Below are 25,335 nucleotides of genomic sequence, written 5' to 3'. Positions count from 1 at the left end.
AGAGGAAATAATTTCCCTGACAAGTGACCCATTGCTATCTATTCAAAATCTTTTCAAAGGATTAAACTGCGGCAGAAATAGTTGGAAAGAATTGATGAAATAATTAAAACTGGGGAAGAGTTAGGCTCTTTGGACGAGTCAAGTTAAAAAAATCTAGTACAGATGGAGAGTCTGGGAGTATTATTCTTGCTTTGCATCAGTGTTCTTGTACAGCAATTGAACCCTTCACATTTCTAGTGTCTGACTCATTAATCTGCAAGGAAGCCTGAAATCTAAAAAGGCATTCATGCCTATGCCTTACCCTTTCCCCTCAACATATTCCTTTGGAGCTAAGTGCCTGATAACCTTATTGAAGACCATGTTTGTTGTTTATTTCAGGGACGGGAAGGTGCAAAGATCGATCCATGGGAAGATGCAGACTTCCATATTTATAAGATCACTGATCGATTTGGTTTTCTACAGTAAGGCACAGCATTTCTTTTAGAAGCTCTTTTTCATTTGGTGATTAATGTGGAACGATTATTTTTGCACAGAAAAGTATGTTGACAAAAAAAGATTGGATTCTTCAGGAACTTATGTAGTTCAGTAAATCCTGTCAGAGAGCACTGGTTTATTTACAGCTGAGATCATCACTAATGCAATAAATTCACAGTCAAGTCATTGATCTATTCCAAAGGGAACATTGTGAAAAGTGCTGTGTTTGCAATTGAGCAGATTTTCTATCGTGTTTAACTATTGTAAATACTCATAGACTTATGTACATTGTGCTTCATTCATTTCATTTGATTTCTGGGCTCAATGCATTTTAAAGGATAAGCATATCTAACTATAAGTATGCTTCCCTTAGGTTTCCCTTACCTATTCCAAAAAGTACCATATTCATGATTCCTTTGCGCTTTTTAAAAATTATGTTACTATTTGATAAGGGCTCTCACTGACCTGAAACTTTCTCCTTTCACTTATCTGGGGATTACTTTGGGGCATTTAAATTGAAATAACACATATCTGGATTTCAGTATTCATGAAGTTACTAGGTTCCCATAAAAAAAAAAGCATTTAGTTCACCAATATCTTTTGGAGGAAGAAGTTTTTCCATTTTTCTTCTCTTTGGCCCCAAACCCACAGTCGTGCCCAGGGTAGGGGAATCAAGAACCAAAGGACATGGGTTTAAAATAAGGGGAGAACGATTTAAAGGTAACTTTATTACACAAAGGTTGGTAGGTGTATGGAACGAGTTGCCGGAGTAGATAGTATAGTTGGGTACTATCGCAAGGTTTAAGAAACATTGAAACAGGTACATGGATCGGGTAGGTTAAGAGGGATATGGGCCAAACGCAGGCAGGTGGGATTACTGGGACATGTTGGTTGATGTGGGCTAGTTGGGCAGAAGGGCCTGTTTCCAGATTCTATGACTTTCACTCTGTTAATCCAGACACTTCCATTTATTTGACTCAATGGCTCCCTGATATGGCTAAGAAGTCTCTCGGTTCAGGCACAAGTGCCAACAATGTCGACATTTTTGAATGAATTAAAAACTTGAGATAACTATGGGAAATAAAAGAGTAGACTAATCATTCCTTGAAGAGTTACGTTTCATTATAACACCATTAATTCTTTGTATACGTGTTCTCAATTTACAACACTGATTTTCACTGATGAAAAGAGCAACATTCTCCATTCACCAGGAATTTTAAATAAATGATTGGCCTAATGTATGTATATATATATCAGATGTAGTTAATATAGACATTATTGTGTAAATAGGTATATTCATATGATTGTAGGGGTGAGTGAGTATATATGTAGTTATATATGTATTTTAGGTATTAGTTATTATAGATAATACTTGATAAATATTGATTAGGGAATGGGGGTAGGATTAAATAAGTTCACACTTCTTCCTACTCCTTTTCGCACATGTAAAGACGTTAAGTAATGGATGAAATTCTTTGTATTTCTTCTGTTGTTTTTGGTTTATTTTGTTTTTTAATTGATGTCTTTTAACATGTACGAAATAAAATGATAGAAAGAAATAAAGGTTTGTAGGTTAATTGGCTTAGGTTAAATTATAACTTGTCTCTAGTGTGCAGGATAGTGCTAGAGTGTGAGGTGATCGTTGGTCCACGTGGACTCGGTGGGCTAAAGGGCTTGTTTCTGCACTGTAACTCTAAACTAAATAAAATATAGTATTACAGCATTATAGTGTTATAGTTACAGAGGAAAAAGTCCAAGATCTGCAATGAGGTAGTTTGGAGGATTGAGATTGCACCTTAGCTTATGGGAGGATTGATCAGAAGTTCGTTGGCAGATAGGTGTTCCTGAATAAAGCTTTTTGTATTTTTTGCCCGATGGCAGAGGGGAGAAATGAGAATGACAAGTGTGGAAAAAGTAAGCACACGGGGCCAATGGTCCATTGGTGCACCTTATTTGTGTTGGCTCTGCATGTCGAGATAGAGGTGGTAGCGGTGAGAGCAGAGCAGTCACCAATATTGGGATGATGGCGGTGCTGCTTAGTCAGAACTTGATGGAGCCTGCAGAGATGGTGACGACAAGAGTTCTTCCCGCAAATATTCCTAGGAGGCTGGAGAGGTCATCGACGAATATTTGGGTGGTTCTCTGTTCATCTACTGCTAGGGCACTTTGAAGTCATCTTGAAGAATGCACAACAGTTAAAATGGCATGTGAGGAAGCATTATAAATTACATTATGGGTGAACCTTGGAATGCATGTTGTTATGGTGAAAAATCTCCAAACCTGTAGCCCCAAGAGTCAATTGCAATAGAGCAAATATCCATATAGAACATTTGTAAATCATGGAATCCCCGTGCTCCCCTTGTAAGAAAATAAAACAGTTTTGTATGGAATGCTTGGTGCATTTAACAGCACAGTGGGTCAAACCTTTACCTTTTTAATAATTGCGCTTTACATAATAGATCAGATTATTTTCAAGTGTTGATGCAATTAAAATTTTGCATTTGATGTTGTTCAAACTCGTGAATTGTGTGCTGTGGATGTGATTGTTATTTTGTTTTATAAAACAGTGCGAAGGAGCTACCAATGCCGGATGCTATAGAAGAAAGGGTAAGTAAAAGCTATATTTCTCCCCAGCAATCGCAAGTATCTGAAATATGAAAATAAATAAGGTAGTCAAGGCAGTTTTGCTGCAGTTGAATTCTCCAAGTACCAGAAGTGAAGAATTATGAGCGCATTCAGAACTTTTCAGCAGTGGTTGCACGTAAAAGTCGTATTTCAATGTTCATTATTGGTGCTGACAGAATAGTCAAGTGGTAAATTAGATTTTGATGGCAGGCCCTTGTGATTCTGTCTATGCCCAATGTTAAGTAATGTGAGGAGTTTATTATCAAGTTACTTTGCTACTAAATGTGGCAAATGAGAGTAGACATTACTTATTTAATTATGTAATTTTGTTTCACCGAAGTCTTCAAATTATTTTAAGGGGAATTCTTACAACGAGCCCATTCCTTTTTGTTATTAGAAGTTTCTTACAGTTGCACAGATTCGGCTGCATATAGAAAATTAAAGTTATCAACTTAACAGACTTTTTGCTGTCTAGTCTTTAAGTTACATTTTTTGTAAACCAGATGGTATGTAACTTTCAAAGCAGAATGATTAAAACTATTTTAGAAAATGATCAGTGGCTAACTGTCTCTTGTGCACCAATGAATCATTGATATGCATTAACCAGGAAGGTCCTAGGCTGCTTGATCTCATTAAAAGTTTCATGTTGCTAATCATTTTTGATTTATAAAATGTAAAATATATTTTACACGTAAGTTATGCTGCATTGGAGAGGGTGATACAAGGAAAGCTAACCAAAACCAAACGGATGCTATTTGTCAAAAGGGTGGTTTTTAGAGAATTTCTTTCAGGAAGAGGGGAATTTGAGATAAGAAACCGTTTCGGGAACAATTCTAAAATGTGAAGCTTCAAAAACAGCTGCCAGTAGTGGGACATAGTGGGGAAGAAGGATGTTGCCGGGACCCGAATGCCTGAGCTACAAGGAGAGGTTGGACAGGCTAGGACTTTACTCCTTGGAGCGCAGGAGGGAGGCATTATCTTATTGATGTGTACTAGGTCATGAGGGGAATAGAGTCTTACCCAGAGTGGGGGAAATCAAGAACCAGAGGACATTGGTTCAAGGTGTGAGGGGAAATATTTAATAGGAACCTGAAGGCTACTTTTCCACGCAGAGGGTGGTGATTATATGGAACAAGCTGCCGGAGGAGGCAGTTGAAGCAGATACTATAACAACATTTAAAAGACATTTGAACAGGTACATGAATAGGAAAGGTTTAGAGGGATATGTGCCAAACGAAGGCAGATGGGACTAGTGCAGAAGAGGCATCTTGGTCAGCACATGTAAATTGGGCAGAAGGGCCTGTTTCTATGCTGTATGACTCTATGACTGACTCTTAAAAAAGGTTGACAGGGAGGTGGAGGTGGAGGAGGAGTGAGAAAAGTTGATGAGTCCAAGAGAGAAAAAAATAGCTTGATGTATGACAGGAAAGGAGACGGATTTGTTTGTTATGTGTAATTTGGTGGGGAATAGGATAGCAGTAGAGGTTTTAGACCAGAGGTTTTAGAATTAGGAGAGAATGGGCCACTCGCCAAGAGTGCACTGTTGAATCTCAACCAGAATTGCATGATGGTTTCATTGACGGATATTTAAACTAAGCATGGGCCGGGCAAATTTATTGCAGTGTTTGTTAATGTGTGGGCAACTTCCGGGTGAGACAAAGGGGTTAACAGTGGATAGGGTGTAAGGAATGGGAAAAGGCCAGCCCTCAAAACACACATTGGATTGGAAAGTTAATGCCAATCTTACAAGTCTAACACATTATTATCATCATGATCATTTTAGGAAAACATTGCTGTTGGTAAGATAAATTTATATCTAGAAATGTGAAACTGGTTATAATGAACTTGACCCACCAGTATTCTGAGATTGTTCAAAATCACAATATGATTGTAATCTACTCTCTTTTAATTTTAATTAATTTTAACTTTAGCTGTCAAATTAATTTGCCTGAGCTCGTTTCTTTTTTTTTGTAATCCTGGTATTCAATGCAGGAACCTTGTGGGAAAGTAATAATTTTATTTAGCATATATGGAAGATATTTTAATTGACTTGCAGTAGCTGAACTGGAAATCATCCTTAAATAAGTTATTATTCTTCTGTTTGAATGTTTCCGTTGTATTGACTTTATTTCAGGCAACATGCAACAAATGTATAATTCGGAATAGTTTTTCTGCATCTTGAGTACATTTATTGCATAATAATGAATTGTTCATTTGTTTTTACAGCTAAAACAAATTGAAATAGAAAGAACAGGAAAATGGATAAAAATGTTGAAAGGTTGGGACAAATACAAGCATAGTGAAAAGGTAAGTGTGCCATAAGGTAGCAAAAGTATAATGTGGGGAAATGTAAGTTTGTTCAGGTTGAAAGGAAGAATGGTAAAACTTAATTTAAAATTGTAATTTAAACTGATTATTCCTTCAATGAAGAAATCTGCAGCACAAAGGGTTTGAGGTCCTCATACTGCATATGCTAAAAGCTAGCTTCTCATACAAAAGGTAGACACAAAATGCTGGAGTAACTCAGTGGGACAGGCAGCATCTCTGGAGGGAAGGAATGGGTGACGTGTAAGGTCGAGGCCCTTCCCCAGAGATGTTGCCTGTCCTGCTGAGTTACTCCAGCATTTTGTGTCTATCTTAAACCAGCTCATACACTACACACGATGACACGGGTTATCATGTAACCTCACAGTTTGAATGCTTTTTCATGTCCAATTTAAACCAGCATCTGCAGTTCCTTCATACACTTCTCATACAAAAAGGCTAGCTTAAAGGTGCAGCCATTACTTGGGAAGAGGAATTAATGCTGTCTTCATGGGTATTGGTATATGAAAATGATGAAGTCTTATTGTAGAAACATAGAAACATAGAAAATAGTTGCAGGAGTAGGCCATTCGGCCCTTCGAGCCTGCACCGCCATTCAATATGATCATGGCTGATCATTCAGCTCAGTAGCCTGTACCTGCCTTCTCTCCATACCCCCTGATCCCTTTAGCAAAAAGGGCCACATCTAACTCCCTCTTAAATATAGCCAATGAACTGGCCTCAACTACCTGTACTTGTAAGTATTAAGGAATTAGTAAATCACATCTAGTGTACTGTACATAATTTTGATCTCCTTAGAGCTAGTCATAGAGCTTTGCAGTGTGGACACGGGGTCTTTGACCCACCTTGTCTCTGGTGACCAAGTTGGCATTTTGGAAGAGTCCCATTTGGCCCGTTGTTCATTAAACCCTCCCCATCCAATACCTGCCCTTGTTTAAAGAAAGAGCTATTTATTGCAACGATGGCAGAATATATATTTGCAGCTTGACTACAAAAGTAGTGCAGTGACCTTGATCAAATGATAAAAGTTGCAGCATTTGATGTCTGTGTGCCAATATGCTGCTGTACATTATTCTGTCCTGTCATACAGCCTTCGTCAGAGGGAAGGTATCACATAGAAAGATCAGCTCATACAATACACACAATGACACAGGTTATCATGCAACCTCACAGTTTGAATGCTTTTTCATGTCTAATCATGAAATTTTGGCATTGATCTTAAGCACAAACAATTTTAGTTTAGAGATGTAGCGCAGAAACACGCCCTTCGGCCCATCGCGTCTGCGCCGACCAGCGATATCCGCACACTTAACACTATCCTAAGGGACACGAGGGACAACTTGCAATTGTACAAAGCCAATTAAGCTACAAACCTGGAGTGTGGGAGGAAACCGGGTCACCCGGGGAATACCCACACGGTCATGGGGAGAACATACAAACTCCGTATAGACAGCATCCATGGTCAGGATCGAACCCAGGACTCTGGTGCTGTAAGGCAGCAACTCTACCGCTGCGCCACTGTGCCAACCTAAGAATCTTATGCTGATGTAAATATGTTAGTGAAGAATGGGGTTGAGGTTAAATGAAATAAGTGGTCTTGAATAATTTGGCTTTGTGTTGTTGAAGATTTTCAGTATATTGCTTTGTGAATAAGATTTATGTTGAGGAAGAATAAGCACTCCATAACAGGAAAAAAAGTACAATGTTTTACCAATTCCTTTCTCTATGATTAATATTTGCCATGGGCATTAGTTTGTTCCTCTGGCTTGATTTCCACGCTCGATGAGCTGAGCTCAAAGGCAAATTTATTCTGTTCGATGATTGTTTTTCTTCACAATGAGAATTCTGCAGAAGTTAATGGCGCAATACCTTTCTGTAAATATTTTCCTTACTTAATTCGTAATAGTCATGGAAATTGATTTTTATTCAACCTGGAGAGCACAACTTTGCTACCTGTAGAATTGGCTGAGATGATGTAAACCAGCACTACTGAATTTTTGTTTACCCATGAATAACAATGTGCTTTTCTAAAGGTAAACCCCTTTGGATATAATTATTTCCGCATAAATGGTTCCAATTTAAAAATTAGTTCATTTATCCCTCATTACTCAGCTCAAGATGATAAAATATCAGTTTAACAAGCTGGAGGCATGGATAAAACTGAACAGTGTATTCTTTGTAATTATCAGAAATTAATGTCACATTTATAGTTGTGCTTGTTCAAAATTGCTTGACTCAAGCAGTCATTGCTCATCCGTTCACTTGCATTTTATTTTTTTTCTTTATTCTTACATTTACCCCCCTTCACATCTTTCATTCATAAATGGTGCAATTCTGAAAATCCTTCCAATGCAAAAGATTGCTTATGCCTTGCTCGACTGTCTCATGATTTGTGGGCCAGCTTACTTGGCATAATTGCTGTGGCATATGTTTCTGCTTGCCCAAGTCAAACGTACTTTGCTTGTGTACAGAGATGTGATATTTGGCAGTGTTGAGACCTTTTGAGGGAAGAGCTGGTCTTGCAGAGCCAGCTTGTACTTGCGATTTGACTATTGAAGTCAAGTCAAGTCAAGTCAAATTTATTTGTCACATACACATACACGATGTGCAGTGAAATGAAAGTGGCAATGCCTGCGGGTTGTGCACAAAAAAGAATTACAGTTACAGCATATAAATAAAGTTAATAAGTTACTATTAGTGTCGACAAAAATTTAGTCTCTGGGGTTATAAAAGTTGACAGTCCTGATGGCCTGTGGGAAGAAGCTCCGTCTCATCCTCTCCGTTTTCGCAGCGTGACAGCGGAGGCGTTTGCCTGATCGTAGCATCTGGAACAGTCCGTTGCTGGGGTGGCAGGGGTCCCTCATGATCTTGCTTGCTCTGGATCTGCACCTCCTGATATATAGGTCCTGCAGTGGGATGAGTGTAGTTCCCACGGTGCGTTCTGCCAAACGCACTACTCTCTGCAGGGCCATCCTGTCCTGGGCAGAGCTGTTCCCAAACCAGACTGTAATGTTGCCGGACAGGATGCTCTCTACAGCCCCAGAGTAGAAGCAATGAAGGATCCTCAGAGACACTCTGAATTTCCTCAATTGTCTAAGGTGGTAAAGGCGCTGCTTAGCCTTACCCACCAGTGCGGCAATGTGCGTTGCCCACGTCAGATCCTCTGTGATACGGACTCCCAAGTATTTAAAACTGCTCACCCTATCCACAGTAGACCCATTTATCTCCAGTGGCGTGTACGTCCTTGGATGTTTAGCCCTTCTGAAGTCCACAATCAGCTCCTTTGTTTTAGTGACATTCAAGAGGAGGCTATTGTCCTGACACCAGAGTGCCAGATCAGCCACCTCCTCCCGGTAGGCCTTCTCATCGTTGTTGGAGATCCGGCCCACCACCACAGTGTCATCAGCAAACTTGATGATGGAGTTTGAGCTGAACCTGGCCCCACAGTCATGTGTGTACAGGGAGTACAGTAGGGGGCTAAGGACGCAGCCCTGGGGGGATCCTATGTTCAGGGTGAGGGAGCTAGATGTGTGTTCCCCCATCCTGACCACTTGGGGCCTGGCAGTGAGAAAGTCCAGGACCCAGGCACACAGAGGGGTGCTAAGCCCCAGTTCCAGCAGCTTCTCAACCAGTCTGCTGGGGACTATTGTGTTGAATGCTGAACTAAAGTCAATGAACAGCATCCTCACATAGCCCCCCTGGCTGTCCAGATGAGAGAGAGCGGTGTGTAGAACCTGGGAGACCGCATCATCCGTGGACCTGTTCGGACGATATGCGAACTGTAGTGGGTCCATGTTGCGAGGAAGGAGGGCGCAGATGTGCTTCTTGACTAGCCTCTCAAAGCATTTCATGACAACCGAGGTGAGGGCCACCGGTCGGTAGTCATTTAAACACGCTGGAGAGGCATTCTTTGGCACCGGTACAATGATGGATCTTTTGAAGCATGCAGGGACCACGGACTTTGCCAAGGAGAGATTGAATATTGTGGTGAGCACTGGAGCAAGCTGAGTAGCACAAGACTTTAGTACTCGCCCAGATATACCATCTGGGCCTCCAGCTTTCCTCGTGTTCACACGCGTCAGAGCCCACCTCATCTCATGCTCGGACACCGAGAATGTGTGCACATCCCCGGGGGTGGATCCCCCTCCAGCCTCGCTAGCCATCGCCCCTTCGGTGCTGTTTTTAGACGGCGAGCTGGTGGTGTTACCCGTCTCAAACCGTGCATAAAAAGAGTTCAGGTCATCAGCTAAGGAGGAGCCGGCACTTCCGGTTGAGGGTGTGCTGGACCTGTAGCTAGTTATAGTCCGTAGCCCCTGCCAAAGGCGCCTGGTGTCCTGCTGCTCCATCTGTGACTCCATCTTGTCCCGGTACCTCCTTTTTGCATCCTTCACTGCCCTTCGCAGTCGGTCGGACTCTCCCTTGTAGCGGTCCATGTTGCCGGATGCCAGGCCGGAGTTGTAAGCAGCGGTGCGAGCATTCAAGGCCACGCGAATAGACCTGTCCACCCACGGTTTTTGGTTAGGGAAGATACTGACCCTTACCGTGGGGATGATGGTATCGGCTATTGTGGCAATGAAGTCCGTAACCGCTTCCGCAAACTCATTTACGTCTCTGGAACTTGCTTGGAACATGTTCCAGTCGACTTCGCTCAGTGCATCTTGCAGCATGGCCTCTGAATGGTCAGCCCACCGCTTTACATCCCTCGTCACTGTCGCTTCCCGTATTATCCGTTGTACTCCGGCAGCAGGAAAATGGCAGCGTGGTCAGATTTTCCAAAAGGAGGGAGAGAAACGGCCTTGTAGCCTTTCCTGAACGGCGTGTAGCAGTGGTCCAAAGTTATTTCCCCCCTGGTGACACACGTGATGTGTTGGTAGAAATTGGGCATGACCTTTTTGAGATTTCCCCTATTGAAGTCTCCAGCCACCAGCACAGCCGCATCAGGGTTCTTGTTTTGGTGTTGACACAACACATCGTGTAGGGTCGCCAGTGCCACGTCGGTGTCCGCATGCGGTGGGATATAGACGGCTGTGATGATCACCGAGCTGAACTCCCGGGGTAGGTAGAATGGTCGGCATGAGATAGTTAGATGTTCCAGGTCCGGCGAGCAGGAACGAGAAAGCGTCTTAATATTTCCAGGGTTGCACCAGTTATTATTGGTCAAGAAGCAGACTCCTCCGCCCTTGGATTTCCCGGATTGTTCCGTTCAGTCCGCCCGGAAAACAGTGAAGGACTCGGATGGGCAGATCACCTGGTCAGGCACCAGCGGGGTCAGCCATGTCTCAGTCAGACAAAGGATGTTACAGTTCTTTATGTCCCTCTGGAATCTGATCCTTGCCCTCAGGTCATCCAGCTTGTTCTCCAGGGACTGGACATTGGCCAGAAGTATGCTGGGCAGAGGTGGACGTAAGGCTTGGGTTCTCATCCTGTTCCGAATCCCCCCTCGCTTCCCTCGGTGTTTTTTCCGACTTTCCCACTGACCTGCGCTCCCACTGCTGCTGCCGCGGTGCGCTCCTTTGATGATCTCTATCGGTATATCGGTGAGTAGTGTACTGTTTAATAGTGCTCCGGTAGCGCTCGAGTTTAATTTTACGAGCGTTTCCCGGTCGTACATTGGTTAATGCTAAGTGCTAGCACACGCTAGAGCACTTAGGGATAATTTAAAAGTAAACATACCAGTTTAAAACGCACAGTTCCCGCAGAGCTACCACGACGGCGACTGGACCGCGCCATCTATAGACGCCATCTTCAGAAACTCGTGTGGTTTGGTTGTAATCCTTTGAAACAAATGTAACACGAGGGTTAGGATTACCAATGCTAACTGATAGTTAGCAATTTTTATTCTCTCTTCTGCACCCTGAATTAAATTCTATGGCAGATGGAAGGATGACTCCCATCCTCTATTCTGTATTCTGTCTGTAAATGTCCTGTGTGATTTAATCTCGGCAGTTCCATTTCAATTCCAAGAGATTGCAAAGCAGAGTTTTCCTCAACACTAAACTTGGAAACATTACTCAAATATATATGCTTAAGCACTTGAAGTGGAGAAATAAACTAAGTAAGGTGGCATCCCAGTGGGTTTCAATGAGACTTGGTGTAGCTTTGTGATCAGTAGTACTCTTTCCAGGCAAAATAATTATTATATAGTTTTTTTATTGTCCTGTACAGGTACAGTGAAAAGCTTAGGTTTGCATGCTATCCAACCAAATCAGATAATACTACACTTAATTATAATTGAGCCAAACTCAAGTATAAGAGGTAGAGTGAAGGGAAAGAGACAGGGAGCAGAATGTAGTTCTCAGCATTGCAGCACAATAGAACTACACTTGAAAATTACTTTCTTAATAATTTTATTAAAATCAGTGATTTAATTGGTGCAACAATAATGGATAATAGGTTGACAGCAATCCACAGACTACTGTGGATATTCACTAGATTAGAGCTTAATGAAAACTGGCAAATTTAGTGAGGTTCCGTCTCCATATATTGTGCACAAGTGCAAATGTTATAGCCCAATTGAAATTGCTAGGACCTAATTTGTTTAAATAATCCAGTTTGCCACATAGAGGGGTTGAGCACATTACATCATATAGACAATAGGTGCAGGAGTAGGCCCTTCGGCCCTTCGAGCCAGCACCGCCATTCAATGTGATCATGGCTGATCATTCTCAATCAGTACCCCGTTCCTGCTTTCTCCCCATACCCCCTGACTCCGCTATCCTTAAGAGCTCTATCTAGCTCTCTCTTGAATGTATTCAGAGAATTGGCCTCCACTGCCCTCTGAGGCAGAGAATTCCACAGATTCACAACTCTCTGACTAAAAAAGTTTTTCCTCATCTCTGTTCTAAATGGCCTACCCCTTATTCTTAAACTGTGGCCCCTGGTTCTGGACTCCCCCAACATTGGGAACATGTTTCCTGCCTCTAACATGTTCAACCCCTTAATAATCTCTGGGTAGGAGGGCAGAGGTGAGACCAGAAGTGCAGGAAATTTAGCATGCACTTGAGAGTGATAACTGTAATGGACGGGAAGCCAGAGTGTGGATCAATATTGTTCTGTGCTGTATCACTCTGACTCTGACATTTCTGTGGACTGAGATTGTTCATATCCACTATATAAAGCCGTTTCAGGCTGCAAAGTTTAGTTTTTTAGTTTTGGGGATACAGCGTGGAAACAGGCCCTTCGGCCCACCGAGTTCGCACCGACCAGCGATCCCCGCACATTAACACAAGCCTACAGTCACTCGGGGCAATTTGTACTTATACCAAGTATACAAACCCAAGCCAATTAACCTACAAATCTGTACGTCTTTGGAGTTTGGGAGGAAAACGAAGATCTCGGGGGAAGCCCACGCGGTCACGGGAAGAACGTACAAATTCTGTACAGACAGCACCCTTCTTCAGGATCTAGGACCTGGTACTGCAAGCGCTGTAAGGCAGCAACTCCTCCGCTGCGTCACCATGCTGCCCTTTTAAGCACCCCTCAAAGCACTGGCTTTACAAGGCCTTGCTGACCAGGCCAGTGCTGGCCCTGTGGACAAAAGTGCCACTTGCAGAAGAGGAATGGCATGTTTTGGTGACTCCGATGAAAGTCCAAGCCAATTCGTATTGATCGATATACCTAGGCAAATTAATTTTGGAGATCTTCATTGGAATAATATGCTGGTTCTCAAATCTGAATTGGAAATTAACTTCTATATTAAATTTTTCCAAACAATTTAAAGGGTTTTTACATTTTGCATTGCCAATGAACAGCAATTTCGAGCATCTATATTGGCTATGAAAGGGCAATTAGTTTTGAAATATGTTTGAGTAGTTCTTGGATTCTTTTCATTTTGGAGTCATACAGCATGTAAACAGGCACAACTTGCCCACACCAACTACTATGTCCCAATCTATTCTAGTCCCACCTGCCTGCGTTTGGCCCATATCCCTCCAAACCTGTCCTATCCATGTACCTGTCTAATTGTTTCTTCAACGTTGCAATAGTCCCTGCCTCAACTACCTCCTCTGGCAGCTCGTTCCATACCCTCAGATTCGTAATAAATCTTGCCCCCTTCACCTTAAACCTGTATCCTTTGGTTCTCGTTTCCCATACTCTGGGCAAGAGAATCTGTGCGTCCACCCGATCCATTCCTCTAATGATTTTATACAAGGCTTTCTTCTTTCATTTTTCATTGTTTTTGGCTCCTTTGCACTAAAGTTTGATGTGATGACTTTAAAAAAATGTTTATGAATTGGTCTAAAATCTATGAGAAGTTTTTATTCATTTCAAATATAATTTATAAACAATCCTGGCATGTTTAAATTTGCTGACATCTGGTTGGTTTAATAGCCAAGTGTTCCCAGCGAGAGGTTGATTCTCCTAGAAACTGTCAGCTGCTTTAGCTGTGCTAGAATGCCACTGACCGATGCCATGCGATAATTACTGCCAGGTCACATTGGTAGTAAACACTGCAATATTGATACAATCCTATAAATTAATCTTTGACATTTCTAAAAGAAGTTAAAAAACACGTACCTCTCCTAATTCAGTGCAAATCGAATATAGTTTTACTGTCAGTCGTACACACATTCCGTCCAACTCATCCATGCTGACCAAGATGCCCCATTTTGCCTGCGTTTACCCCATATCCCTCTAAACCTTTCCTATCCACGTACCTGTCCAAGTTCAAATGCCTTTTACATTTTGTTATATATTGTACCTGGATCAATCACTTCCTCTGGCAGCTCATTCCAAAAACCCATCACCCTCTGAGTGAAAATATTGCTCCACAGTTTCATATTAAATATATTTCATATAGGTTCATATTAAATCTTGCTCCTCTCATCTTTAAAGCATGTCTTCTTGTTTTTGATTCCCCCACTCTGGGTAAAAGACACTGTGCATTCACCCGATCTATTCCCCTCGTGATTTTATAGGCCGCTAATGGCAGTAATAATTGTCCTGAATAAAATTAAAATCCAGTAGCCTTTGTTATGAAGTACAGATTGTTCAGGTTATTGATGTTGTTTGACTCAATAATTCTGCTTTGGAATCATAAACCATAGTTATACATTGGAACTTAACTTTCCTCATCGATCATAGACCTCAATATAATTTTTAATCACTTGCAGCAAAATTCAAACGTGTTGCCTTAAAATATCCCAGGTTCAATGTTGAAAGGAACGGTTGGCTGCTTCCAGATGCTAACAACTTAGGACTGCCAAAAGTAAACAAAAAGAAAAATTGCTCAGTTTTTCCAATATTCCCAATTATTTTGTGCTGCTTATTTTTTGAGGCAGTTTAGCTTTAGTTTAAAAAATCATGCCTGTCATCTTATTTATTGTAATTTACTTTTAGAAATCTAATTTCCATTCCCTCAAAATTAAATCCTGACATTTGTTTAGTCTCGCTTAGAAATAACAATTAAAAAAAATAATAATGTTACCATCTTAACTGCATTTGTCACAGTTATTTCTCTTCTGTATAGTTCATTTCTGCTTGGTTGTACGAAGAGGTTATTAGTTAAATATTTTCTTAACAGGAAGCATTTAGGGACACTTCATGATTTAATATTCCCACGACATTTTGTTTTAAAGAGAGGCTTTTCTGTATTCGGGTCCTTTATAAAACTTTGATTATTGAGCTTCTGCCATATCACAGGTTTGGTTAGGCTTAATATTTAACTTCTATAACTATGTTCCTCTCCCCACTTGTTTTATATAAGCACACAGTGCATCACAGTGCATAACAGAGCCTGTAAACCATGTTGGTCCCAGTTTCAAGTTGGATGATCTTACTATGACCATATGTTCCATTGGCGTCTGGGTCACTGGTCTATGTGGCAATAAAGGTCAGCAAATGTTTCTGGTCTCTGGCAATGAGAAATGAATATTCTGATCTGCACTTTGGCCAAGTCAATAAGGCTGACTGCATAATAGTCACTGAATTAGATTTACACATTTATTCACATAATATTAATTTACACAGTTATTCTGCAGGCTGTTTACCTTGGTTGTTAAAGCACACTGTAATTTTTGAGTGTTTTTTTTCTCACATTTTTTGCTAAAGATAGACATTTAAGGAAATATAAGTTAATTTATTTACAGAGATTTTAGAGAGGAGCCAAAGTTTTATGAAAAGTAAATAATGACATGTTTATTGTAGTTCTTTATACGGGGTCATGAGTGGATAAAAGAGTGTTAGATCTAGTGCCTTTTGATTTTCAAAACTGATTTGACCAAGATTTGAGTTTTTATTTGGCAGATGTATTGGCTACGGAACAATTAATTTATTTCTTGCTGCAGCTTAACAGGCCCATAAACGCCATAGTATACAGATAATATGTAATAGCCAAAACGGCAATAAATTAGTAACCATTATGCAAAGCAACCATAATAGTGAGAAAACAGAAGTCTGTAGTGCAACTAAAGACGCAGTCCATAGAAGATCATAGTTGCTGAGGTTAGTGTTGTGTAGTATTCACGAGCCTGATTATTGCTGGGAAGAAACTGTTCTTGAACCTTGTGGTCATAGCTTTCAGGCTCCTGTAACCCCTTCCCGAAGGTAGCTGCAAGGTTAGGGCATGGCTAGGGTGGTGTGTGTCTTTGATATTGGTTGCCTTGTGGAGGCAGCGTTGCCTTGTGGAGGCAGCGTTGCCTTGTGGAGGCAGCGCCTCCTTACAGGACCCATCGATAGTGGGGAGGTTGATGCATGTGATGGACTATGTCGTTTCCTTTGATTCTGGGCAATTGAATTGCTGAACCAGACTATGATACAACTAGTCTGCTCTCTAACCTGTCGAAATTCAATAGAGTATTTGGCGAGGTATGCACACCTAGGAACCTGAAAGATTTAACAAAAATAATTGCTGTAATGAGTAGGTTAACCCATGATGAGCATTCGTCAGCACTGGGCCTGTACTCGCTGGATTTAGATGAAAGAAGGGGGACCTCATAGAAACATACAGAATAGTGAAAGGCTTGGATGGAGTGGATGTGGGGAGGATATTTCTACTTGTGGGAGAGTCTAGGATTAGAGGTTATATAGCCTCAGAATTAAGGGATGTTCTTTTGGGAAGGAGATGATAAATTTCTTTAGTCAGAGGGTGGTGAATCTGTGGAATTCTTTGCCGCAGAAGGCTGTGGAGGCCAAGTCAGTGGATATTTTTATGGTAGAGATAGATGGAATCTTGATTAGTACTGGTGTCACAGATTATGGGGGGGGGGGGGGAGGAAGGCAGGAGAATGGGGTTAGGAGTGAGAGGTCGATCAGCCATGATTGAATGGCGGAGTAGACTTGATGGACCGAATGGCCTAATTCTACTGCTATCACTTAAGACCTTATGAAGCTGTTGACTATCTCCACCAAAGTCCCTTCAATGAAGACAGGTTCATTGTTAGCTGAGAGGAAGGTGACAAGGAGGCAAACAATCAGTAAATTAATCAGAAGGACAGTGAAAATAGTCAGAGAATAAAGCGACTCCCAACCACAGCCACGTGTGTTTTCTCGGTGACCCTGCTCTCCTACTCAGACGAGGAGGGCATTGTTTCAGAATAGGAGGTAAACATTTAAAATGGAGAGGAGTAGGAATTTCTTCTCCGTTCTTTGAAATTCTCTACCCCGGAGAACACCAGAGGATGATTTATTTAATCTGTTCAGGCCCAAGATATGTCCTGAGAATTATGGTTGTTGGGGAAGTCGGCGATTATGGTGAACAGGTAGGGAAGTGGAGCCAAGACCAACGTCAGAATATTTAAATGGATGACGGAACAACTTTCATTAGCCTTTTGGCCATTCCTGTTTCCTGCTCTTATATTCTTGTGTGTCGTCTAACTTTTGCAACCTGCACCATTTTTCAATAAGTGAATTAGGGAATTAAGAATCATTTAAGTTTTCAGGCCATTAATGCTGAGTGGGGAGACTAATGCATACAGGGAGGATCAATTCAGCACAATGCTACTGAGAATCTGGTGCAGACATGGCCAAGACCTGGATTCAATATGTTATCCTGGGAGAAGTTAAATAGATAACTAACTCTAAGTCATAAGCATTTACTAAATGTAGCAACGAGGAACTCCATTTTCTGGTTTACAAAAAAGACAAAGTGCTAGAGTAACTCAGCGGAGTTACGAAAACCTGGTACGGCTTTCAAACAGGAACCTCAAGTTAAAAATTTTAGTTTTGCAAAATATCAGTAGAACCATTCCAGAAAACAAAAGATATAGGATGTATAATGGAAATATAAATGCCTTGTGTGATTCTGCGTTGTGTGGCTGCATTGATCAGTACATTTGAGGTTGCATGCACTTTTTTCCAACCCAGTTGAAAAAGTTATCACTGAGTACACTGAGAGCTTAATCTGCATTTCGTACTAATTGAAAAACCGCACTACTGTTTGATTGCTTAACTCCTTTCTCCCTTCTCCTCTCTCTCTTTCCACTCACCACACCCTGCCCTGTCCCTGCCTCTGCCTCTTACCAGACTGGGAAATGCAAACTCAACTCATGCTGAACTGTTCGTATAAGCAAGGATAGACACAAAGTACTGTATTAACTCAGAGGGTCAGGCTGCATCTCTGGAGAAAAAGGATGGGTGACGTTTTGGGTCGGGATCCTTCTTTGTGCCGGTCTTTGGTATAAATCAGCATCTGCAGCTCTTTGTTTCTCTTTTCTTGTAAGCATCTTTGGCTATAAAGAGGTAGAAAACTAATATCAACTCTGTGGTTGGGAAAAGTTGCCATTTTTCAATTTCACAATTAAAAATTTTTTTGAGAGCACTCAAGTTATTTAATAGATTGTTCATTTGCAGCATTCCAATATAGGAAATTGAATAATGGTCTTTGAGACCAATTGCCTGAATATTGTCAGGTTGAGTTTAATATTTATTCACAAAATGCTGGAGTAACTCAGCAGGTCAGGCAGCATCTCGGGAGAGAAGGAATGGGTGACGTTTCGGGTCGAGACCCTTCTTCAGTCTGATGTCAGGGGGCGGGGCCCCCTGACATCAGTCTGAAGAAGGGTCTCGACCCGAAACGTCACCCATTCCTTCTCTCCCGAGATGCTGCCTGACCTGCTGAGTTACTCCAGTATTTTGTGAATAAATCGATTTGTACCAGCATCTGCAGTTATTTTCTTATACTACTGAGTTTAATATTTTGCAGATATTGTTCTGTTGATCAACTTAGTTAATGCCCAAAAATAGCAAATGGATATTTTGCATTTTAAGTGTTTTGTCCTGGATGTGTCATTTTACAGTACAAAGTGTCGCCAAGCGAGACATTATTTGTGCTTCGATTCTCAGGTGGTGCGGAGAATTTATAAGGGAATCCCATTGCAACTGAGGGGGCAGGTCTGGTCGTTGATTCTGGAAATACAAAAAATAAAACTGGAGAAAAAAGACTTGTATGATGTAAGTTTTCAAAATGTTTTGATACTTCTAACCAAATAGAAGCAAAATGGCAATTTTTAAATTTTCGTTCATTTTTGAAATCGTGGAGAAAAATAAAATTGTTGTTATGGATTTCTTTGTTTTTCTGCAGGCATCTTAATAATGAGTCTTTAATTGTTAAATGGATAATTTCACATTTTCCTCCACACCCTTTCACTTCATTTGTTAGGTTGTAAGTTTTCCCCAATCACTTGGCTGGGGATTTAGCTGAAACTCTTGAGTATTTCTGTCTGTCAGTATATGTTAATGTGAAAGGAAAAACAGTTTTGGTTTGCAGTACCCTTTCTTTCCCACTACCAACCTGGCAGCCCCGGTCTCAAGAATACGTTCCATCAATAATTACGGACTAGTGCAAGATATGTGAAGGGTGACTGAGGTTCATGGACATTTAACAGCGTGCATCACTGACTTGACACTTTACTTTAGATTTTAGAGATACCGTGCGAAAACAGGCCCTTCAGCTCACTGCACCAACCAGCGATTACCCCACTCACTAGCACTACCCTGTACACTAGGAACAATTTGCAATTGTTTTCACTGAAGCCAATTAACCCTCAAACCGGTCGGTGCGTCTTTGGAGCGTGGGAGGAAACCAGAGCACCTGGAGAAAACCCACGTGGTCACAGGAAGAATGTGCAAACTCCGTACAGACAGAAGCCATTGTCAGGATCAAACCCGGGTCTCTGGCGCTGTATGTAAGGCAGCAGCTCCACCACAGAGCTGCTGGGGGATAATTGGCAAAGAACACCAAATGGTTTATATTAAAACTACATTTTAGTTGCACTGAAGCTTTTCATAAAATGTGAATGCTTCTAAATCGATTAAGCAGACATTTACTTATTGGTGCAGAGTCTGTCAAAAATAAAATGTTTGCAGGTACCAGTAAAATGTATTTTGCATAGTTGTGTCACTGTAACTATATTAGCTTTGCTTTATCTCTTTAAGAATATTGAGGTTAAATTATAAATGTATTTATTTTCTCTCTAACTTTCTTTGAAAAACTAAGAAACTCAAGGACCGAGCAAGGGCAATATCTCCGGATATCAGGCAAATCGACCTCGATGTGAACCGTACTTACAGGGACCATATCATGTTCAGGGAAAGATATGGAGTCAAGTAAGGAATTTTATCTTATCTGTTCAGAATTGCTGTGCATTTAATTACAATATGCTTGTCACAATCGGAATAATATTTTCCAAGTTGACTTTTCCCACTCACATAATTGCTTCGGGCCTTTACATGGTTCATAAGTGGTAGGGGCAGAATTAGGCCATTCGGCCCATCAAGTCTACTCCGCCATTCAATCATAGCTGATCTATCTTTCCCTTTTAACCCCTTTCTTCTGCCTTCTCCCCATTACCTCTGACACCCGTACTAATCAAGAATCTATCGATCTCTGCCTTAAAAGACGGCCTCCACAGCTGTCCATGGCATCGAATTCCACAGATTCACCACCCTCCTCCTCTCCTTTCTAAAGATACGTCCTTTTATTCTGATGGAATCCCAGTAATGGAAACACTCTATCCAGGCCTTTCACTCTATCCAGGCCTTTCACTATTCGGTAAGTTTCAATGAGGTCCCCATCACCCTTCTAAGCAGCGAGTAAAGTCAAACGCTCATCATATATTAACCCACTCATTCCGAGGATCATTCTCGTAAACTTCTTCTGTACCTTCTCCAGCGCCAGCACATTCTTCCTCAGATATGGGGCTCAAAATTGCTCACAATGGTAGATGGAAAAAATCTCATCCATCAGTCTCATAGACACCTCTGGATGGTCTTTCCACTGCAGTATCCACTTTGTTTGGATAAATGCATCTCCAATAACACGACGTGTAGGAAAGAACTGCAGATGCTGGTTTAAATCGAAGGTAGACACAAAATCCTGGAGTAACTCAGTGGGTCAGGCAGCATCCATTCCTTCTCCCCAGAGATGCTGCCTGACCCACTGAGTTACTCCAGCATTTCATGTCCAATAATAAGATGGTTGACATAACCAGGACAGAACAAACTATGTCATCTCCATCATAAGCATTTTTTTTCTTCCTTCCACGAAAGGTGTTGCACCACCTTAAGGTCTCTCCGGCAGCGCCTTCCCATGTCTGTCTGCTGCAATACAGAGTAACTAACTGAAGGGAATGCTATTCTTTCCAGCTACATGGATAGGGAAGGCTTTGCGGCATTTGGACATAACATGGGTGAATGGGACAAGCTGAGATGGTCATCATAGTCGGCATGGGCGAGTTGTGCTGAGGGGCCTGTTTTTGTACAGTATTTAGAGATACAGCACGGAAACAGGCCCTTCGGCCCACCAAGTCCGCACCGACCAGTGATCCCCACATATTAACACTGTCCTCCAACCATGAGGGACAATTTTTACATTTTGTATGGAAGCCAATTAACCCACAAACCTGTACATCATTGTAGTGTGGAGGAAACTGAAGATCTCAGAGAAAACCCACATGGGTCACGGGAGATGGTCCAAACTCTGTACAGACAGCACCCGTAGTCAGGATCGAATCTGGGTCTCTTGCGCTGTACAGCAGTAACTCTACCGCCCCATTTCTCTGACTCCATCCAAGTTTCCCTCAAGTCTCACTTCCAGTATTAGATATGTCGAGCCATTCCTTCTACATGCTTGGATCTATATTTTGGAATTCAACTTAACGCCGTGAGAGCATCATTAGCACAAAAATCGCAAAAGTAGAAGGCAGACTGCCATCAAATTCTTAAGCATTTAAGGGTGGGCGTAAACTTATCAGCAGTTCCTTCATCAAGTTTATGAGTTTTTAAAGCTATTACATGAAATAGCTACCTATTTAAGATTGGGTCACATGTAAGATTGGGTCACAGTTTATGGTCTAAGTGTTCATATTTTACCCCTTTATGTGCATCTGACTGGATATGCAGTTACCCATAGCAGTGGCTGGAGCCTGATCCTTCTGTGAGTCGTTGATGTCATTTGGTGTGCTGCTGCTCTGGAATATTTATGGAGGTTAGAAATACAGTAAGGAAACAGACCCCTCAGCTCACGGAGTCTAATTCAATATTGATCACCCATTCACACCAGTTCTATTTATTCACAAAATGCTGGAGTAACTCAGCAGGTCAGGCAGCATCTCGGGAGAGAAGGAATGGGTGACGTTTCGGGTCGAGACCCTTCTTCAGTCTGAGATGCTGCCTGACCTGCTGAGTTACTCCAGCATTTTGTGAATAAATCGATTTGTACCAGCATCTGCAGTTATTTTCTTATTCTCACACCAGTTCTATGTCATTCCGCTTTCTCGTCCACTCCCTGTAAGGTAGGGGCAATTTTACAGCGTGCAAATTAACCTACAATCGCGCTCGTATTCAGAATGTGGGAGGACACAGGACCATCTGGAAGAAACTCCCGTAATGACATGAGAACGTGCAAACTCCACACAGACAGCGCCCAAGGTCAGGGTCGAACCCAGATCTCTGGCGCTTTGAGGGGTGGCTCTTCTAGCTGCACCACTGTGCGTTATTCTGTTATTTCTTTCGGAAAAATTTTGAAGCCACAGTTGTCCTTTTAATTGTTTTTAATATTGTCATTTCATCCAAATTATCATTGGTTTCTAAGCTTTATTTTTTAAATTCCTTTCTGTACTTGCTGTATTTTATGTTTGGAGTGTTTTTGAGCAGTGAATATTGATGACCTCAATGTTGGGACAAGGATGCTGGTGGGTGGGGTTCGGTCTGCCAGGATGCTAATTAACATTCATCTTTGCCCCTTCTCATCCTCTGTGTGTTTTCTCTGATTAGCCTCTGTTTAGTTTTACTTCCATCTCTGTGCAAAGAAAAACAATAATGTTGTCAGTAGCAATATATCGACAATTATTTCAAGTTAACAGAAATAAATTGTTTTTATGATAACTCTTTTTCCGACTGATTCTTGGAACAAAGATATGAAAGAGAATGCAGTAAGGAAACAGACCCCTCAGCTCACTGAATCTAATTCAATATTGATCACCCATTCACCCTAGTTCTATGTCATCCCACGTTCTCATCCACTCCCTGCACGCTAGGGGAAATTTTACAGCGTGCAAATTAACCTACAAAGGCGCTCGTATTCAGAATGTGGGAGGACCCTAGACCATCTGGGGGAAACCCTCGTGGTTACAGGTCGAATGTGCAAACGTGGTGCAGCGGTAGAGTTGCTGCCTTACAACGCCAGAGACCTGGGTTCGATCCTGACAACAGGTGCTTGTCTGTAAGGAGTTTGTACATTCTCCCCTTGACCTGCGTAGGTTTTCTCCGGTTTCCTCCCACATTCCAAAGATGTCCAGGTTTGTAGGTTAATTGGCTTCTGCAAATTGTCCCTAGTGTGTATGATAGTGCCAGTGTACAGGGATTGCTGGTTGGCATGGACTTGGTGGTCCGAAGGGCCTGTTTCCACGCTGTATCTCTAAACTACACTGAGAATCAGTCTTCTGTTATCTCGGATGTGCATCTTGGTTGGGAATGTGTGTGGAATTAAATGTAGGTATTGGTATTACAATCTGACTCTTTGAACATGTATTTTTCTGTTGCTGCACTGCAATTGGATATTTAACCCATTTCAATGCTTTTATATTTGTAATGTTCAGGAGGTCTCCATTGCCTTTATCAACAATATTGCAAAGGTTGTAGGTTATAGGAAATCAATATTTGCTTCATTTACTCAAGGTCACAAAGTGCTGGAGTAATCAGCAGGTCAGACAGGTTCTTTAGAGAACGTGGATCCATGACGTTTCAGATGGAGAAACTGGAAACATCATCTATCCATGTTCTCCAGAGATGCGACCTGACCTGCTGTGTTACTCCAGAACTTTCAACCTTCGTGTATTAACCAGCAGCTGCAGTTTCTCGTTTCTAGCTTCTTTTGCCTGTTGCTGCAAAGGGAAATGCAAATAGGGACAAAAAGGTTAATGCTAAAAAGTATTCATTTAAAAATTGAAATGCTATCGTAGATGCCATGTTGAAGAACAAATGTGTACTTTTAATGGAATGATTCTCAATGGCAAAGATGATATCTGCAAACCTTTTTTCTAAATGATGTAATTTTTTTCTTTAAACTCAAGTGTAAATAGAATACAGTTTGCTCTATAATAGTCCTGTCTTCCCCACACGTACTGTCTTCCCCACACGTACTGTCTTCCCCACACATACTTAGGAACTTGAAGCTCTCAACCGTCTCCACTTCATTATCATTGCAGACTGGGGTGTGAACACCACCCTGCTTCCTGAGGTTGATGACTAGCTTCATCGTTCTGCTGACACTGAGGGAGGGGTAGTTGTCTTGACACCACAATACTCAGCTCTCCATCTCCTTCCTGTATTTTGTCTCGCCATTGTTCAAAATCCTGCCCACTACGGTGGTGTCATCGGCAAATATGTAAATGCAGTTAGAACTGAATTTGGTCGGTCCTAGTTGCATAGGGAGTCTGGCAAGGGTGCTGAGAACTCATTCTTGTGGGGCAACAGTGTTAAGAATGATCATGGAGGATGCTTTGTCACCTGTCCTTGCTGCTATGGCTCAGGAAGTTGAGGATCCAGTTGCAGAGGAGGGTGATAGCTAATACCAGTAACGTGGAAATAAAAAAGGACCATGTTCCCACATAAATTCATAAGTTATAGGAACAGAATTAGGCCATTCGGCTTCCACTCTTCCATTCGATCATGGCTGATCTATCTTTCCCTCTCAACCCTTCTCTTGCCTTCTCCCCAAAACCCCTGACATTCATGCATTTATCGTTTGCTTATCACCAAAGTTGCACAAATGTCAATATTTTTCTTAAACTTGTGCATTGTAAGTACTAAATCTTAAAGTTGTCAAGATGAAGTTTGCATAGATGCTGTTTTATCTGTGAAATGGTCAGCAACGAGGACAAACTGTCAAGGACAGTAAAAGCTGAGTGCAGTATTAAAATGTTGCTGGCTTCCTTAATGAGAAATCTGATATCGTGAAATGCGCAGGCTTTATTTTGTGGCATCATGGGTCAACTTTGTCTATCAATGTGTGTTATTTTTTCAAGGGTTCTGGAAAATTGCTGGTGCACCTGTATTGCAATGCAGAAATTAAACATAGTTGGACTATTGGGGCTGCCAACTTTAAGATGACATGTTCAAATAAGGCAGACACAAAATGCTGGAGTAACTCAGCCGGACAGGCAGCATCTCTGGAGAGAAGGATTGGGCGACCTTCTGGGTCGAGATCCTTCAGACTGATCAAATAAGTTATCGGAAAGCATAGAAGTCGGGAGGTCATGTTGCAGTTGTATAAGACATAGTGAGACTGCATTTAGAATATTGTGTTCAATTCTGGACACCATGTTACAGGAAAGATATTGTTAAGCTTGAAAGGGTTCAGAAAAGATTTACGAGGATGTTGCCAGGACTAGTGGGTGTGAGCTATATGGAAAGGTTGAGTAGGCTTGGTCTCTATTCCATGGAGCACAGAAGGGTGAGGGGAGAGCTCATAGA

General features: G+C 41.6%; 1 protein-coding gene across 6 annotated transcripts in view; it reads left to right on the top strand.

The window, feature by feature from the left end:
- The window catches only part of usp6nl (USP6 N-terminal like), a 151,124-nt gene that overhangs the window by 84,466 nt on the left and 41,323 nt on the right, over window positions 1-25,335 (top strand). For all 6 annotated transcript variants that reach the window (XM_078419492.1, XM_078419489.1, XM_078419490.1 and 3 more), the window contains 5 exons: window positions 379-461; window positions 3,042-3,081; window positions 5,326-5,406; window positions 18,706-18,813; window positions 19,859-19,968. In XM_078419492.1, coding sequence (XP_078275618.1) covers window positions 379-461; window positions 3,042-3,081; window positions 5,326-5,406; window positions 18,706-18,813; window positions 19,859-19,968 — 422 coding nt within the window. The remainder of the gene's footprint in view (window positions 1-378; window positions 462-3,041; window positions 3,082-5,325; window positions 5,407-18,705; window positions 18,814-19,858; window positions 19,969-25,335) is intronic.

This window comes from Rhinoraja longicauda, chromosome 23 (genome assembly GCF_053455715.1).
Source record: "Rhinoraja longicauda isolate Sanriku21f chromosome 23, sRhiLon1.1, whole genome shotgun sequence".
Classification (NCBI taxonomy): domain Eukaryota; kingdom Metazoa; phylum Chordata; class Chondrichthyes; order Rajiformes; family Arhynchobatidae; genus Rhinoraja; species Rhinoraja longicauda.
The sequence above is the reverse complement of the archived record's forward strand: the minus strand, read 5'-3'. Positions and strand labels throughout refer to the sequence as shown.